Genomic DNA, 16345 nt, shown 5'->3' with positions numbered 1-16345 from the left:
GTTAAAAATCTTCCTCATTGAGAAAATTGATTTTGGTGGCCTAAAAACTCCTCAGATACCAAAAGGAGCATGAAACAAAGTTGTTTCAAATAAAAAAAAAAAAAAAAAAAGAGAAAACACAAAAGAGAATGTGTTGTCTTGACCTAACTGAGCAACAGCATACAGAACAGAAACACTCCAGAGCCCATCATAGCTCATCTGTAACAAAACAGCTGAAAGTCCCCTAGCTATTAAAAAACCTTAAAAGGAGAAACTGAATGCTAAACTGAACATCCCACACATGCAGAAAACCCAGTAAGCAAGGAAAAAACTTGTGTCTAAGGTGCCGTGATTCCACCTACAAAAGTCCAGAGAAAAGGCAATTCTTCAAACCTGCACCACCCCCAGGCCTGTGGAGGAGGCTTTGAATCTTAGCAAGGCTCTGGGCAATTCTGCTCAGCCCAATAAGTTACACTGCTTTAAACACTGAACAGCTCGTATCAAAACACAAAACTGAATCCCCTCAGAAGAAGTTTTTTCCTCACATATTTCAAGCAAACGAATATTTTAAAAGGATGTTACTGCTTACTCAAGATGCTTTATGTCACTAGTTTTACAAACTAGAATTTTAAATTAAATCATTATTTTAGAGCAAGTGCACTCATTGGCATGTTTGCAGAAGTAAACAGTGCATTCCCTGGTTTTATTTTCTAAATGCCTTTACCATTTTTAAAGAGGCAGACCTGCAGCGCAAGTAAACATTACAAATTCTTTTTACTAAGTAAACTGCCATCAAGTGGTACAGAGTTAAAAGATGAAGAGGTGACATCTACTCTATCAGAAAAAAAACCCCATTCCATTAAAAGTAGATGCAAGTATCAAAAGTTATTTTAAAACCTGAAAAAGATTGTTTAATTGCAAACAAGGAATACAGCAAAATGGCAATATCACTATCTGAAGAAGTAGATGCAACTGATTTGCTGAACTATTAATAAACAGCTACACACAAGAACCATCCCCTCCTCCCAAAGGAATTTGCTATATCCCAAAGAGCAACTATGCTAAGAATCCACCAAGAACCCAAAGGAGAATCTTAGAACAGTATGAAATAGAAATACTGGAATCCTAACAGGTCATTTAAAAGATGTCTTGAAGGCAGGAATAGGTCTTTTATTTAAGTTCCTACTTACTGCAAGTTTCCTCATCAGAAAGTAAAAATTACCCATCTGAAGCCCTGGTAAGTAAAATGAGTTTATTACAGTGCACTGTGATAGCTGGTACATGGAAAAGGTCTTTGCTGACAAAAATAAAGTGTTGTTCTGAACTAAAATAAATGGCAGTTATGCTGCTCATGTCACCCACAAAAAATCCACAAGACAGAGGGAAAAGTGCATTTTGTTTTCATCTTTTAAAAGCCAGGGTTAAACTTATTATGCATGAGGGGATGGATTGAATCCTTTCTGAAAGAACAATGTCCTACTATGTACAGCATGATTCATTTAAAACGCTTGGCTACAGCAGCTTTACCACATCTGCTACCAAAGCTTACAGTCATACAGTCCTTAACTATTTAAGTGGACAATTATGCTTCATCAGTTTTGTTGATATTTCAGGGAGCAAAAATTCTTCCTATATTGCTCAATAGAAAGAAATTCATTAGTAGAATAGATCAACTAGCAAAAACCTGAAGTCTTAACAAATCACAAAACACTACAATGCAAAGGCATATAGAGCAAAATTTGGACTCAGATTTTTATGTGAACAATCCACAGAAAACTCCTGCGTTATACTACACGAGAACAGTATTTAAAAATTATCAATCTCTAAAATCCTGAAGACTAAAAATTATTTTTCTTCTGCAAGCATTGACTAAATTATAGCAAAAGGTTTACATACACACACATTTGGATGTGCACAATCATGCACAGACTGCACAGTTAATCTGGTGACTACTGAAATTCTTGCTGTACCAAAAGATTGAAGATCTGGATTCCATTCCCACCACCCCAATAGCTTTTCAGATAAGACTTGAAACACTCTGTGAAGACAGCCTGAGTTTAAATCCAGCCTAACTGCTGAAGTTTGAAATACAGTAACATCCCCACCCTACCTTAGGCCCACTTCTCCCAACAAAATACACAATTATTGCTGTGTTATGCTGTCATTAAAACAGAGTAGGAGATACACAAATGCAACCCTCTAAATACAGTTATACTCAATTCATATAGGTCTATTTAATTTCTAACTACAGTTTACCTTACTTGACTGTAACAAGCAACCCACATTTATAACCATTTTTTTAGAATCATAAACTTAACATAAGATATATGCTTAGATACAGTTGCCTTTTCTGACCTGTGTCAGTACAAGCCTTATTTATTTAGCACGTTTGGACATTACTTATTTTTGTTTGAAATAAAATGTGATAATGAGCATTATGAAGTAATTTCTACTGGATAACATTTTTTTGTTGAATTGGGTATTTTATTATTCTAATGCAACCAAACTGATAAATCACATTAGAGTGAACAGGTAAAGGTGATAAATACATATTTAGATCCCAGAAGGGTTTGCTATAGTTCAGGTTAGCTTCATATCTACATTAATGACCCATATTTCTACTTTTGTCCTGAATAATCCAAGATTACAGATTGAATGAGGTAGGTTTGCATATTTATGTCTCGATTAACTCAATACTGCTGAAGCTTTCACCTCATAGTGCACAAAATCGGAATGCAATTCTATAGTGCAGCAGGCAAATGGAACAGAAACAAACAGGAAGGAGAAATTATGCCATTCACAATATAATGTGCATAGGTTCTCTTTATCACCTGATGTAAGATTTGAGAGGTGCTATCTTAGTAAAATTACATGGCTTAGCTTTTTGTGGCTACAAGTTCCTTCACATTAGAGCCCCTGATAGACACACATTTGCATGTGGGGAGGGAAGCAGGGAGGTCTCAGCACTGAGTACAGAGCAGCTGGGTGGGTATTTATAGCCTTCAGATGCAGAGGGCAGAGCAAGGTCGGAGACGAGCGACAGGAGCAGCGCTCGGGATCGCCTGGCCCTGCAAGGCAGAAAAGCCCTGCCAGCCTCTCTCAGTGCACCATTATTCATACAGGAAAGCCTTTCAAATACCATAGCAATAAAAGGTTGGCCAGTTCTATGCTTTCTTCACACATCTTCCCTTCAAATCTATGGTACATCCCTCCTAGATCCTCCTTCTCCCCAAACAATACTTTAGGTACTCAGACTCTCCACCCTGATCTCCAGCCATTTTTTCTTCCCTCCACACACACAAAATTCCATTCCTTTCTCTCATTGTTAATCCTGCCTCTCCAACAAAAAGCTCTTCTCCACATCTCCTGCGGCACACAGTCTATCTTCCCAGGAATTAAATCAACTGCAGCTTCATCAGATATGTCCAGATTTGAGTGGAAATTAAAAAAAATATAAAACCTACATATAAGAGATATTCAGGTTCAGAAGAATATTGCAGTAAAATAAAAGTGTGTTTGACTGTGGATTTTTTGAGATCAAGATTAGGTTTTTCAAAATCAAGAACATATAATCAAAAAGCAGAACTATGGTTTTGCACAGGTGCACCTGAGACAACTCTGCAGTAATTTGGTTGGATACTAAGGACAAGCAGCAGCACAAGTTTGAGGCATACTACCTGCTCAACACATCAGTGTTTCAGGCAGCAAGCCTGAGCTGGCACCCCTCCTCTCAGCACTGAGACTGGCTTGCTGAAAGCTACTTAAATAAAACACAGATTTCCCTCAAGTTATACTGATTATTTATCTCACATCTTGAGTTCAAGGTAGGATAATTGGCAGTCACTTCCAATGCACTAATTATGTCTGTTCTAAGTTTGATGGAGATTAATACTACATGTCTGATGGAAGCCAATCAACTCTGATTAGTCTATTAACTAATTAAAAATAAGTTTCAAATTCTTTTCAGCTACCATGGGAAACAGAAGAAATCAAAGAAAACATTAAACAAGTAAGGAATCATGAAAGCATAGTAAATCACCACTCAAAACACTTTTTGGGTGCAAAGTTTTTGACTTCTTAGTACCTATAGTTGGCAAAACCAAGCAAGACTCACCATGAATCAGCAGAGGTTTTTTCCAAAACCAAATTAAAGCCCCTGCACAAAATGGAAGTAGGGATTGCACTGCAGATCCACAGTCTAAAAGCAGATGACTACTGCTTCACTTGAACCAGAAGGCTAGTACACTTCAAAAAAAAAAATTCTTTCAAATCATCACATTTTTGGTAAGCTTCTTTTTATGCTTCACTGTGCAAATAATAGTTTACTTCCTTGCAGGTGTTAACCAACAATTTCAATAGTCTCTATTTTCAAACCGCCTACAGACAGAGTGCTTGTCTTTAACATTCAATTTCTCATTCCCATTTAGTTCACAAAAATAATATGTAATATGCTGGTTGCTCAAAACACAACATAGCTCTCTGAGGTAAAAAAGAAAGCATCTGCAATCTGACAATTACAGTTTAGCAAGCAGTCTATTTAGCAGTATAAATGCAATGTAAATAAATATCAGTATAAATACAATAGCTACATATTTACTCTTCATGGAATCACAGCACATGAATACATAATGTAGACACAATCTGTGAAATATTTGACCAATCTATGCATTACAAAAGAAGAAAGCAGCAAAACTAGAATAAGAAGGTACCACACACCTGTGAAGAAAATAAGTTGCATTTTCTAACTCACTGATACATGCTTTTTACATATAATAAATTACTAAGTTTTTACTCACTGTAAAGGCTGACAGTTTCTCAGTGTATTTAAAAATAAATATATCATTATCCTTGCCATTATTAATGGCATTTAGTATGCCATTACTACAACCTAGCCAGTTACATCTTACCTGCTGATCTAAAAACTTAAGGTCAGACACTGTAGTGTTGGTATAACTTTGTGAACACGGTCACCTCACACCACTGCTGCCCTGGCTCTGACGTGTCACGGGGAATAAAGCATCAAGCCAAGGGGTTCTTTGCAAATTCAGGTGCTCTGTCAGACAGGCCCCTTTGCCAGCCTTGCTCCATCTGAAGTCATCTCTGCAGATCCAGCAGCAACACAGGTGTGAGCCGACCCTCAGACATTTGAAATGGCCAGGATAAGCAGTGACATCAGGAGCAGTTCCTGTCAGCCAGCACAGCCACCAGAGTCTCATCAAAATGGGCATTCCCACAGACCTACTGGGGTTAGGAACAAATACACACTGGGCAGATACCATGGTGCTGAACAATCATATAAAAATGATGATGTGTACCTTCATGGTAAAATCAGGAAGTGAAGCAGCTGCTACGTAGAAACTAAACTACAGAGACCAAATATAACTCATCTTTTGTGGTGTACTAAAACATCTCATTTGGGGAGGGTTCAGCTATTTTGGTTTTATTTTTTCAAACGTTAAAAAAAAAAAGCAAACACTTTCAGCAACAATTTTCTTTCAATTAGCACAAGTTTGCAAATACAACAGAGGATTAGCAAGAGTAGCTACTTGCTCCCCATCAACTATGCTGTCAGTCAGATGAGCTATCAGATTTTACTTTATGTTACTGATTCAAGGATATCTGAACCCAACCTATGCTCAAACTGGAGACACAAAAGAATTAGTTTCTGCAAGTAAGCACCAAGGACAATGCTGAGGCACATAGGAATAGCTGTGAACAGGCCTGTGATTTATTATAGGCTCTCAAACACTGCTCTTGGGATGGTGATGGAGCCAAATCTTGAAAACAGTAAGTACACTCCACTCAGAACATCTTTGGGTTTTATTTACCATCCATTTGTATGAGAATGGAACAGCATAAAGAAAACAGAAGCAAGGCATCTCTACCAGTTCCTGTTCAGGATCAGCTCTTAGGACATAGTTCTACTACAGCTGAAAATCAATCACATCAAAATCTGATATAAAATATAAAAATACAGATAAATATCAGGACAGTAAAGCATTAGAACTTTATTGTCTCGATGGTATCTTCTTTCTACTGCAAAGCTGTATAAGCATCAGTGCTACTGAACCAGCTAAACATCAAGGATGCAGTTCACAAGATGGTCAAAGCTAAATTAACATTTAACATTTAATCATTGCTAAAAACAAGACATCCCCCTCTTTTCTCTCCTGCCTTCTACCTGCTCCACTCACATATCCACTGGTTCTGATGAATACCGATTTCAAACCAGGTCTCCCCAAATTATTCAAAGCAGCACAGGACTAATCAGAATATTTTGTGCTGGATAAGTGAGTGATGCTGGCTTAGTGATTATACAAATACCAGTTTGGTATTAGAAGAATAATCAACCACACAACTGAAAGGTGGAGAGGAGATCAAAGAACAAGAGCTCAGCATTTGAGTATCAGAGGGCTTCCATCTCCACTCAGCTGCCATGGGGAACTACGTTCTTTGCAGAACATCTCCCTGAGTGAGCTGGCTACACAGCCAGAGTGTTAGAGAGCGCTCCAAAGGGAAGGTAGGCATGCACAGTCCCAACGCACTGCCACATTCACACAGTAAAACCTTGATCTAAACCAGCCACTGAAAGCAGTGCCATCATCCCTCCTCATTCACATCCACCCAGAGATGCTTTGACCCCACTCTCACTTTGGACTAACAAGACAGGAAATAACTCAAGAGTAAAGCTTTTATTTCTATCTCCTTGTTAATTTTAGTTCCTTTGATTTCCCTATCTGGTTCATCATGCAGCCTCAAACTCATGCAGCAAAAATCAAGACAGGAATGGAAAACTAGGCAGAAACACTCACCTTTGGCAGGATCAGTTTAAACTGCTTGTCAAAATACAATGAAAGCACACCAAAAAAATCACACACTTGCTTAGCTCATATTAAAGTTAAGGGCTCATCCACACTGTGACATTAGAAAATACAGACAGCTGCAACTTCAGATGGAATACAGGCTCGCTTTATTTCCCTCCAAAATAATCCTGATTTCTAACAGGCACACCCTGCTTCAGACATAGTTATGAGACAAAGTACAGCCACTCTCCCAGCACATTATCACTATCTCCCCAACTTCTGTGCTTCACTGAATCTAAGGGCCAAATTACTACTGCCTCAACCAAGACTTTTGTTATTAAGCTTTACTTCTGTGGGAAAGTGGCCTTCACACGGGCCATACAGTGATGAGCTTTATTAGGTTCAACAGGTCCAGCAAATAAAGCAGGAAGTGGACAACTCCACATATTACTCACTGCCATCACTAGACAGCATCTCTGGGTCTTTTTGGATGACGAACCTAATACAAGTCCACATCTCATCACCAATGTATTCATGCCCCATAGTTGGATTATCCCACAAGACACTCTAAATCAGTTACAACTTGATTTGCCCATATTCACTACATACAATCCTCAAAAAAAAAAAAAAATTCTTCATCATGATAATGTGGATGAGATTGCATGGGCATGACACAATCTACAATACCGCAAATATTCAACTACACACTTGACTGTGCCCTGGACACCCTCTTGCAACAGAAGCCCATGATGCCTAGAAGACACTTTTGACCTGAACCTCTCCATAACATGGTATTTCTACATACAGGTTCTTCTTTTCCATCATATTTTCATGGTTGACATATCCTGTCATCCTTTCAATCATTCTCTATTTTAAAATGGATAAAATGACAACAGAAGAATTAGATATATTCACTTCTTTAACAACTATCTTATTTGTGATTACAACTCCTCACACCTACCCAAATATAAAAATCTGTTTCATTTCTGAAGGCCTATTCGTTAACAATACAAAATATTCTAAGCAAAAGCATTTATTTTCTCTTATGCTTTCACTCCACAGTTTGTATATAGAATGAAAATTTCTGCAGAAAAGTTTTAAAGAACTAAATGTTTATAAAGTCCACTCCATTGACTGACACATACATTCCTGGAAAGAAGCAAGATTCTTGCTGCAGCCTTGTATACTCAACAATTATTTGAATAAAGTTCTTAAAAATGAGAGCAGAAGCTCCCAATACTTTGTGAACAGTGCTCTTATACAATTATCTCAAAGCACACCAATAAAGTGTAAATTGAATATTACAATGGAGAAAATAAAGCATTTACTAAAGAGATGTCAAATGACTCACAATAAGGACAGTGCACAGATTTCAAAAAAATGGAAGATAGTGATTAGCTTGCATCATTGCTGCTCAATCCCTTCCATAAGGCACTTTTTAACCTGAAATAAAATCTTTGAAAATTCATAAATTAATTCCTGTTATATTTTTCATTTGTTTCATCAATAAAACAAGTGTTGTCTTACCATATCTCCTCCTCCTGAAGTAAAACTCTTGGTGATTTATACTTATCATTGCCTTGGAGACTGCTCGATTAATGAATGTTTTCAAGAAATCAAGTAAGGTATGTATTCCCTATATTCCCAAATTAGGGAGGATAACTTGCAGTTTCTTAGCAATGAAATCTATGGAGCAGAGGTGCTCAGTAGTGTATCTGGAGTACATCCATAATTTTACAAAATATATAGATTTAAGTGTTGTAAATATATAAAATAAAAGCTGCTGTTTAGTTTATGCTGACACCAGATTCTGTGGTTATACTTTTTAAGCAGCCATGATGTAGCCATTACTAGGTCAAATAGGTAGTTAATTGGCAAGAGCTCTGCATTAATACAACTCAGCAATAAAAATGATGTAACTTACCAAGTTATGTGACTGGGGAAAAGCATATTTTGTGAGGACTTCAAATATATCTCTTCTACTGTGCCCTTCTTGTTTTAATGCAAACCGTAAATTCCTCATATCCTAAAACAAAGCCATTATCTGTTAGGTGAACCAAAGCTGTAAGATGCTTCTCTCTGTACAAGTGCTATATTATACACTAAACATGACTTAGAATCTGCTGGTAACACACCTCAAACCCTTGTAATGTTCAGTTTTGTTTCTTATCCCATAAAATAGAATAGAATGTAAGAATTGTACAAATACAGCAGTACCACTCTGCGTGCTGCAAACGGTTCTTTGGCCTGAAGCCATCAGAAATGGCTCTATTTGATTCGCTAAAAAGTCTCACAAGCTATTCAAAGTTTGCAGGATGGGAATTACTCTGTGTTTAAAAGAAAGATTTGCTAATAATCTGTGTAGAATACATTGTTCCTATGTTCTCATCACTGGTGTCAAAAATAAGCAATCTGTGCATTAACTGCTAAGAATCAAATGGGCACATACTCAATGAATCTAGCAAAGGACCCTGAGTTATCCACTGGGAACTCCCCTATGACCATGGTTTTCCATGGTGACAATTTTTTGTAAGACTATAGGTATTTTTTAGATAAACTTTTCACTGGCTTTATAGTTTACAAAGACCCTGTTTGTAGGTTCTTCAAAGATATCAGAATTATTAAAAATATTCCTTTTAGAACAGATGAAATAACAAAGTGGTGCAGGAATAATGCCCTAAAATACAACCGATGTGCAAAACCTTGTCAATTAGTGATTTGGAAAGCAAGACCAATCCCTCTCCTTGCATGCAGGGAGGACAGTTAAAACAGCCCTTTATAGAAAAAGTATTTCCCTGTCCAGTTTCAAAAAAACTCTTTTTAAATTCATCCATAAGCATGTACTTTTCCCTTCCTATAAATAGGTAATCAGTGAGAAAAAAAACTCTAGATTTCATTTCCTACTGAATTATTAGAAAGTCTTACTTTACAGGTTATATCTAATCCATAAGAGTTCTCCCCTCTGCTTGAAGCTCCTCCCATTTTTTCAATCCTTGAAATTACACCCAATGGAACATTCAATATCACAACTGGATCCTGCAAGAAAAGTTTGAGTAAGGAAAAGATTAATGTGAAAAGAATACAAATGTTCTTATACATTCCAGAGTAGAAAGCAGACATGAAATACATACAGGAAATAAAAGCATGTTTCTGCCTTTGAGTCTCCTCTCCCAGCATGTTATGAAGTCTGTACAGTCACTCTACAGCCTTGAGCATCATCCAGTATAACATGCTACAAAAATATTTCATGCCTTGTTCAGTATGCAGAGAAAATTAAGAGATGCCTTCTGGTACATACTGGTTGCCCCTGCTTGCTAACACTGCTTTATTGATATACAGCATAAAGCAGAACTAAATAAAAAGACATTACTAGTACAGTTAGCTACAGCCAGAAAGGCCTTCGTTCAATAGTCCCAAATCCTTATTTAAAAAAAAAAAAAAAAAAACCTATTATGAAAGAGATCACAAGCACATTTTACTCTCTTCCATGTCACTGCTTATCAAACACATTACCACTCCCCTCACCCATATAAGGTTCTACTGATCAAAGTATTTTTCTTTTCTAACAGCAAGGACAATCAAAGTCTTGGTTTACTGACAGCCATTTTAAGAACTATTGCACATCATTAGTTACTGCCCTTGATCTATCACAGATTAAAGGGAACAGCTGTCAAAAAAGCTCTGACTGACAAAAGATAAAGGTATCAGTTCAGTGTAAGTGATTAAACTGTAATTTCACCAGGCAAAAATCACACTTTTACAACACAATTAATTTTAAAGAACTTATATTTTAATACAGATATCTCAGTGGCACAATGGCAATTACTATTTAGTCATTACAGAATTAAGATATGGTTATTACAAACATTACAGACCATTTCAAGCAAAAAGCCTCCCATGCAATCCCACAATCATATGTGTGCCGAAACAAAAACAAATGAACTGGTCACAAAATAAATCAAAGGCAGTGGGGGTGAATGGAAGGGAGTTTAAAGCCAACTCATCCCATGAAGTAATTGTGGCATATTACTCACATTTTCCACACTTCTTAGGTACAGCCTGTAGTTTGTGATGTACACTCTTCCTTTAACGGGGCCATTAAATGGACACATATAAATAACATCTTTGTCTGTAAGAAATGTGGTACTTTAAAGATTGTGAAAAGATAAAATGAGAGCTGAGGACAGTATTACTTAAGTAGCAGCAAAATAAAACAAGAGCTGTACTCAGAGGTGAATTCATTTAGAAAGTAATACATCTAAGTTCTATCTACTTGAATTATAAAGAAAATGTGAAAGACTCGTATACTAAACTTGTCCAAATTAACTGCACAGATTTCAGTAGCCTTCCCTAGTTATATTTGTGTTTTCTTTCACAGCACTACACAGGAGAGGGGAGGACATAGAACAGGGACTACTGTTATTACTGTATCACAGTCTATTCACCATCCCACAACAAATACATTGTTGATACTATTACACCATTGTGTAAACAATTCTCTACTGAAGTAATAATTCAAGTTGAAGAGTGTTTATGGAACTCACCATGCTGCAGAGAAACATTATATTTCAATTTGAGGCAATCAAGCGGAGTAGGGCCATCAGTAGTGTTTCAGAAAGGACAGTAACAGAACAAATACTAACACATACCACTCAAAAATCTTTAAGTGAAGCAATGCAAGCAGAATCACAGAATTGTTAAGACTGAAAAAGATATCTCAAGATTATTGAGTTGAACCATGACATTAAAGACTTCCATTTATTTCTTCCTGTCCACTAATTTCTTTAGCCCAATCTACTTCTCTGTCTTCCACAAAAAGTGCCCTATTCCAGTGCAGTGCCCCAAAGCAGAGACAATTTCCATAAGGATCACATCACACATCCATCTTAGTCCCATACCCTCTCCCTCACACCTTCTTCATTAAAAACAAAACTACTTCCTCTGAATCATCACTTTGTTTTCAACTAAGCCAATCTTGTTTACAAATCACCCAACAAATCTGGGCATAGAGGAGGGAAGTAAAAGACAGACTCCAACACAGACTTCCATTTCAGGAAGAGCCTCCATCAAGAAAGAAAACTACACAGTACATTAATCTCCCTCAGGCTACAGCATTTGTGTATGTAAAAGTCAAAAAGAGAAGCCCTGTTTGTGCCCTCTTGTGTCAAGGAAGCATAAGATGGTACTTTGGGAATTCACATTTAGGCTTAAATTCCACACCACTCTACAAGGTATCAATGCATAGTGGGTGGAACAGAATTCTCTTGAAGAAAGCTTGGAGGAGCTCTCATCACTCACTCAACATGTGCTGTTTAATCTGTAGGTACAATTAGGATGCAACTTGCAACTTCTTTCTATGGGAAGATCTGGCATGTGTAGAAACCAAGATACCCAAGATTTTAAACACTTGAAAGTTATTTGTGATAAGTGATAAAAGGAATCTTTCACAATTACTTTGAAAAACTTATGACATTTCAGCATGACTTACCTTTGCCCCAGCCCAAACTACAAAACAATTCAGTAAGATACAAGTGTCTGCCAGACTGCTGAACATCACTGCATCAGGCACCTATTGAGCTTCATACCTGTAACCCTGGTCTCCCCTGGCAGACGAGGTATTTCTTCATTTTGTTCCCAATTAGTTCCATCTTTTAGAGTCTAAAGAAGAGAAGCACAACACAGTTTATTTACAATTTCAAGTTCTAGATTAAAAATAAAAACAACCAAACTTAAAGGTAATTCCTGCATGGGAAAGAACAGCAGGAAGCAAAACAGGAACACACATCACTATCTTACAATGCAGCTATGAAACGTTTAAAGGTTGAACAGATCTGAAACATAAGCAGGTTTTAATCTTTCTCCTAAAAGAATAGTCAGTTATTTGTATTAAATTGGAATTAAACCTCTGTACTCAAAGTTCTCTGGAAGTTGTGTACATTTATTTTTCCAAGTATGTTGGGCTTGGAAGAACAAATCAACTGCAATTACTTAAGCAATGTACTCACAACTATCACACACAATCTACTGTTTGCATGCACCCCGGTTACATTTTCTTCACACTGCACAGCAGTGTGAAGACTGTGTGTGATGACTGCACAGCAGTCATTTCTAATGCTGCACAGCATTAGAAAGCAGAGGGACATGGCATTTAGATTGTTTCAATATATTTTTCATTCTAGATGAACATCTTAAAAAAGAGCCAGACAAATATAGCAAGGTATAACTTAGCAACTGCAATACAGAATCAAAGGAAACAAAGTGCCAAAAATTTTCAAGAATGTCACAGAATATTTTAAGGTAGAAAGCAAGGGTAAGAGTAAGTTAGAATTGATTTTAAGGAACCTCTCATTAGCTATGATACTGAATACTTTGCCCATCCACTCCAAAAGATATTTAAATCATCTCAGTTAATTGCATTAGAATTTTAGCAATAGAAGTAAGTATATACATTCAAGAAGCCATTTAAATACTTATTTTTCTAACCAAATATGTAAGACAATGCTCTCTGGGAATTCTGATGTAGAAAACCAGAACATGAAAATAGTTACACTTACCTGTTTACTTGAGGAGTTCTCCAAGGAGTTTGAATTATATTTAGGTGTTGATGATGAGGCCATGCCGGGTATCTGACAAGTAAACACAAATTGAAGACTTAAACTACCTCATGAACTACAAGACTATTTCCAGGAGAGATTTTAGACTTTTGAGGTCCACAGGTAGACATCAACAACTTAAAAGAATGTTTTGCAAGGTACTAGTAATTCAAAAGATTACACAATCCCTCGTAATTGAAGGTTACTATTCAAAAACATCCAAATCTTACAATAAATTCATTACTAGCTTTGCAATTGGGTCTTATTATAAGGAATATTCTGACTCAAGCTCTCTAATGGAATTCAGATGTTGGAATAAAAGTATTGGTTCAGTAAACAGACATTAGAGTGCTTGTTTTAAGTCACCGTATACACATATTATGAAATGCTACCTACTTGGAGTGTTATTGCACAGTTCTTGAAGTCACAAGCATGTCAATACACTCAAGTTTAAAAAACACAAGAAAAAGAAGGGCTTCCACAGTACTTCTCTGTTTAAAAGCAATCCCCCATTTCCTAACTGAAGCGTTAGTACACCAAAAGAATGAGTGTCCAGCCTTCTGCTCTGAATAACCTTCACGTATTTAAAGGAAAAGGATGTTCTTTATTTTTTAAATGGTAGTCATTACAGACAGAATCTTGTGTGACAGAGGATTCATCATCCTAATTTCCCAACACTGCACAAAGGGTAAAACTAACACTGGGGAAACACCTCCCTTTCACTACTCACACACCTTTCATCAACTGATCTGACATCACACAGCAGTCTTGAAAAGATTCTGTTTGTTTGTTTGGGGGGGAGGAAAGATGATTACAGACTACACAGTCTTTGTTTCTATTGCACAAATTTGTAGTCTTTAAAAAACACTGTCTCTCCCCTCTCAACACTGGAAAGTTTGGCCAGATCTCTGCACCATGAAAGGCAGCCCATGCTCCTGTGTCACAGGAGGGTTGACAGTGAGTGACACTGCAACAGTCCTGTGACAGCAATACATTAAACTGCAAGAGGTAAAATGCTCTGACATTACTTTAACATTACATGAATGTGTCTGTACAGGAATAAAATGGAAAACCACATTCTGAAGTTCTATAGGGTTGTTACCCAAATCCTTTATCTTTCATTAAGAACACAGGAAACTTGACATTGTGTTTAAAACTGCAATATTCAGTGATACAGTTTATCAGTAAAAAAAAAAAAAAAAAAAAAAAAAAAAAAAAAATCACATCCCTCCACAAAAAAAAAAAAAAACGCAAAAAAAAAAAACAAAACAAAACAACAAAAAACCCCCACAACCAAAAAAACACAACCAAAAAAAATTAAAAAGGAACACACATTCAGTTGAAGAAATGAAGGCAAAAAAAAAGCTTTGAATGCCACAGAGCCTATGTGACCCTGCACATAGAGATTACTGCCTCCCTTCTGGGTGTCCAGCTATCTTAACTTCCTCCAAACACTGCAACTGGGGCCCTGAACTACTTTTAGTGCAATGCCAGCAATTTCAATGAAAAGCTATTTAGCAATCAAAATTTCAAAATTAAATCATTATCCTTTCAAACTACCTTAACACAGAAATACTGTTGCAACACTGGAGTCTAATATTTTGACCACAGAATATTAAAAGAAGATATTTTCACAGCTTTTCCTTCCTTGCAATAAAGGTAGATTCACTTTTGCTATATTGCCATGCCAACTTGTCAACATCCAATACGTGCTCAGGTAAGATTCTTCAATTTATAAAAGTTTAAGATTTTTATAAAGGTAAAAGGCATATTTACTCAGAATATTTTTTTAACATTTATCTATATGAAGTGTCCTTTTTGCATATTTTAAAGGAGAAATGCCAGGTGAGACAAAGGCACAGCAGCCCCAGTTTTTCAATGTCAGCAGAGACTAAGTAACAGTAGCTTTCAACTGGAGCTCACATAAATTTAAATTAAGGCTGCACCAACCACAAGAGACAAGTGAGCGCAAACAAGCCCTAGAAAAGTGACTTTTAAAGGATGTGACAACCCTGAATAGATCTGCACTGCAAAATGGAAATTCTGACTGCAGCAGGTACCAGCACACCCGAGCCGACTGTTGATCTTGCAACCACAGCTACTCCAGCAGCGAAGCCACAGGGAGAGCTCAGCAGAGGCCACAGGAGCCCAGCCAGGAGCCTGGACACTCACCTCAAAGCCAGCCCACTGCCAAAGCTCAGGAAAACAAAAGCTTCTTTGGACACTCCTTCCGCCTTCCAATCGCAGTGTACTCCTGCTGCTCACACAGGGAACAACACCAAGTGTTTCAAAAGGCTTCTGTTTGCCCCTTTGCTTTCTGTATTATTTCTTTCCCTTACTGCACATTCACTAACTTTGGACTGAACTGTAGCATTACATGAGGTGAGTTAAGATTCTGAAATAATCCAGAACACTGACTATAATTCACACTGAGATGTGGAAAAGTTAAAAGAAACAGGCAGAGATCCTGTCAGGTTCTCAGAAAAAAAATTACCTTTGAGGAACTTGACAATACAGCAGGACAGAGCTTCCTTTCCCCCCACGATGCCACCCCACCAGGCCACTTCAAACAAACAAGATGTGTGTGGTCTTGTAGCAGATGTTTATGTTCCTGTGTATGCAAATTTACTTTGTGCAAGATTCCCCCAACTCTCCCTGAGACTCATTTCTTTAAACATACTTTACAGTGAAAATAAATTCATTATCTGACTTCAATTTCTATAGAAAACTTCACTCTAGAATTACAACCAACTACACTGTTTCATTTCCAACACTTCTGTGATTCAAATTAGACTTATTCAGAGCTAATCAAGTTGAATAAATATGTAATGAAGATAAGGTGTTATCTGTGACAGTATTTTTTAAATCCATCAAACATTTTCACTAAAATTAATGTGAGTTAATTTCATCAGTATGCAAGTGGAAGAATACTTCTAATGCTAAAAAATTTTGCTTTGAAATCTAGTCATA

The 16345-nt window shown here is 37.0% G+C and overlaps 1 protein-coding gene across 7 annotated transcripts in view; it reads right to left on the bottom strand.

The window, feature by feature from the left end:
- The window catches only part of MTM1 (myotubularin 1), a 42513-nt gene that overhangs the window by 19020 nt on the left and 7148 nt on the right, over positions 1 to 16345 (bottom strand). For 6 of the 7 annotated variants that reach the window (XR_008433463.1, XM_053955907.1, XM_053955908.1 and 3 more), the window contains exons 3-7: positions 13337 to 13408; positions 12368 to 12440; positions 10817 to 10911; positions 9708 to 9818; positions 8707 to 8808 (exon numbers count right to left, since the gene is read on the bottom strand). Coding sequence is in view for 6 of the 7 variants with exons in the window: in XM_053955907.1 (XP_053811882.1) it covers positions 8707 to 8808; positions 9708 to 9818; positions 10817 to 10911; positions 12368 to 12440; positions 13337 to 13399 (444 nt within the window). In the remaining variant the exon portion in view is untranslated. Of the gene's footprint in view, positions 1 to 8706; positions 8809 to 9707; positions 9819 to 9913; positions 9994 to 10816; positions 10912 to 12367; positions 12441 to 13336; positions 13409 to 16345 lie in introns of those variants that run through there. The other variant, XM_053955912.1, reaches the window with a different exon arrangement.

This window comes from Vidua chalybeata, chromosome 14, assembly GCF_026979565.1.
Source record: "Vidua chalybeata isolate OUT-0048 chromosome 14, bVidCha1 merged haplotype, whole genome shotgun sequence".
Taxonomy (NCBI): Eukaryota; Metazoa; Chordata; class Aves; order Passeriformes; family Viduidae; genus Vidua; species Vidua chalybeata.
This window is presented reverse-complemented; position numbering and strand designations above follow the sequence as displayed.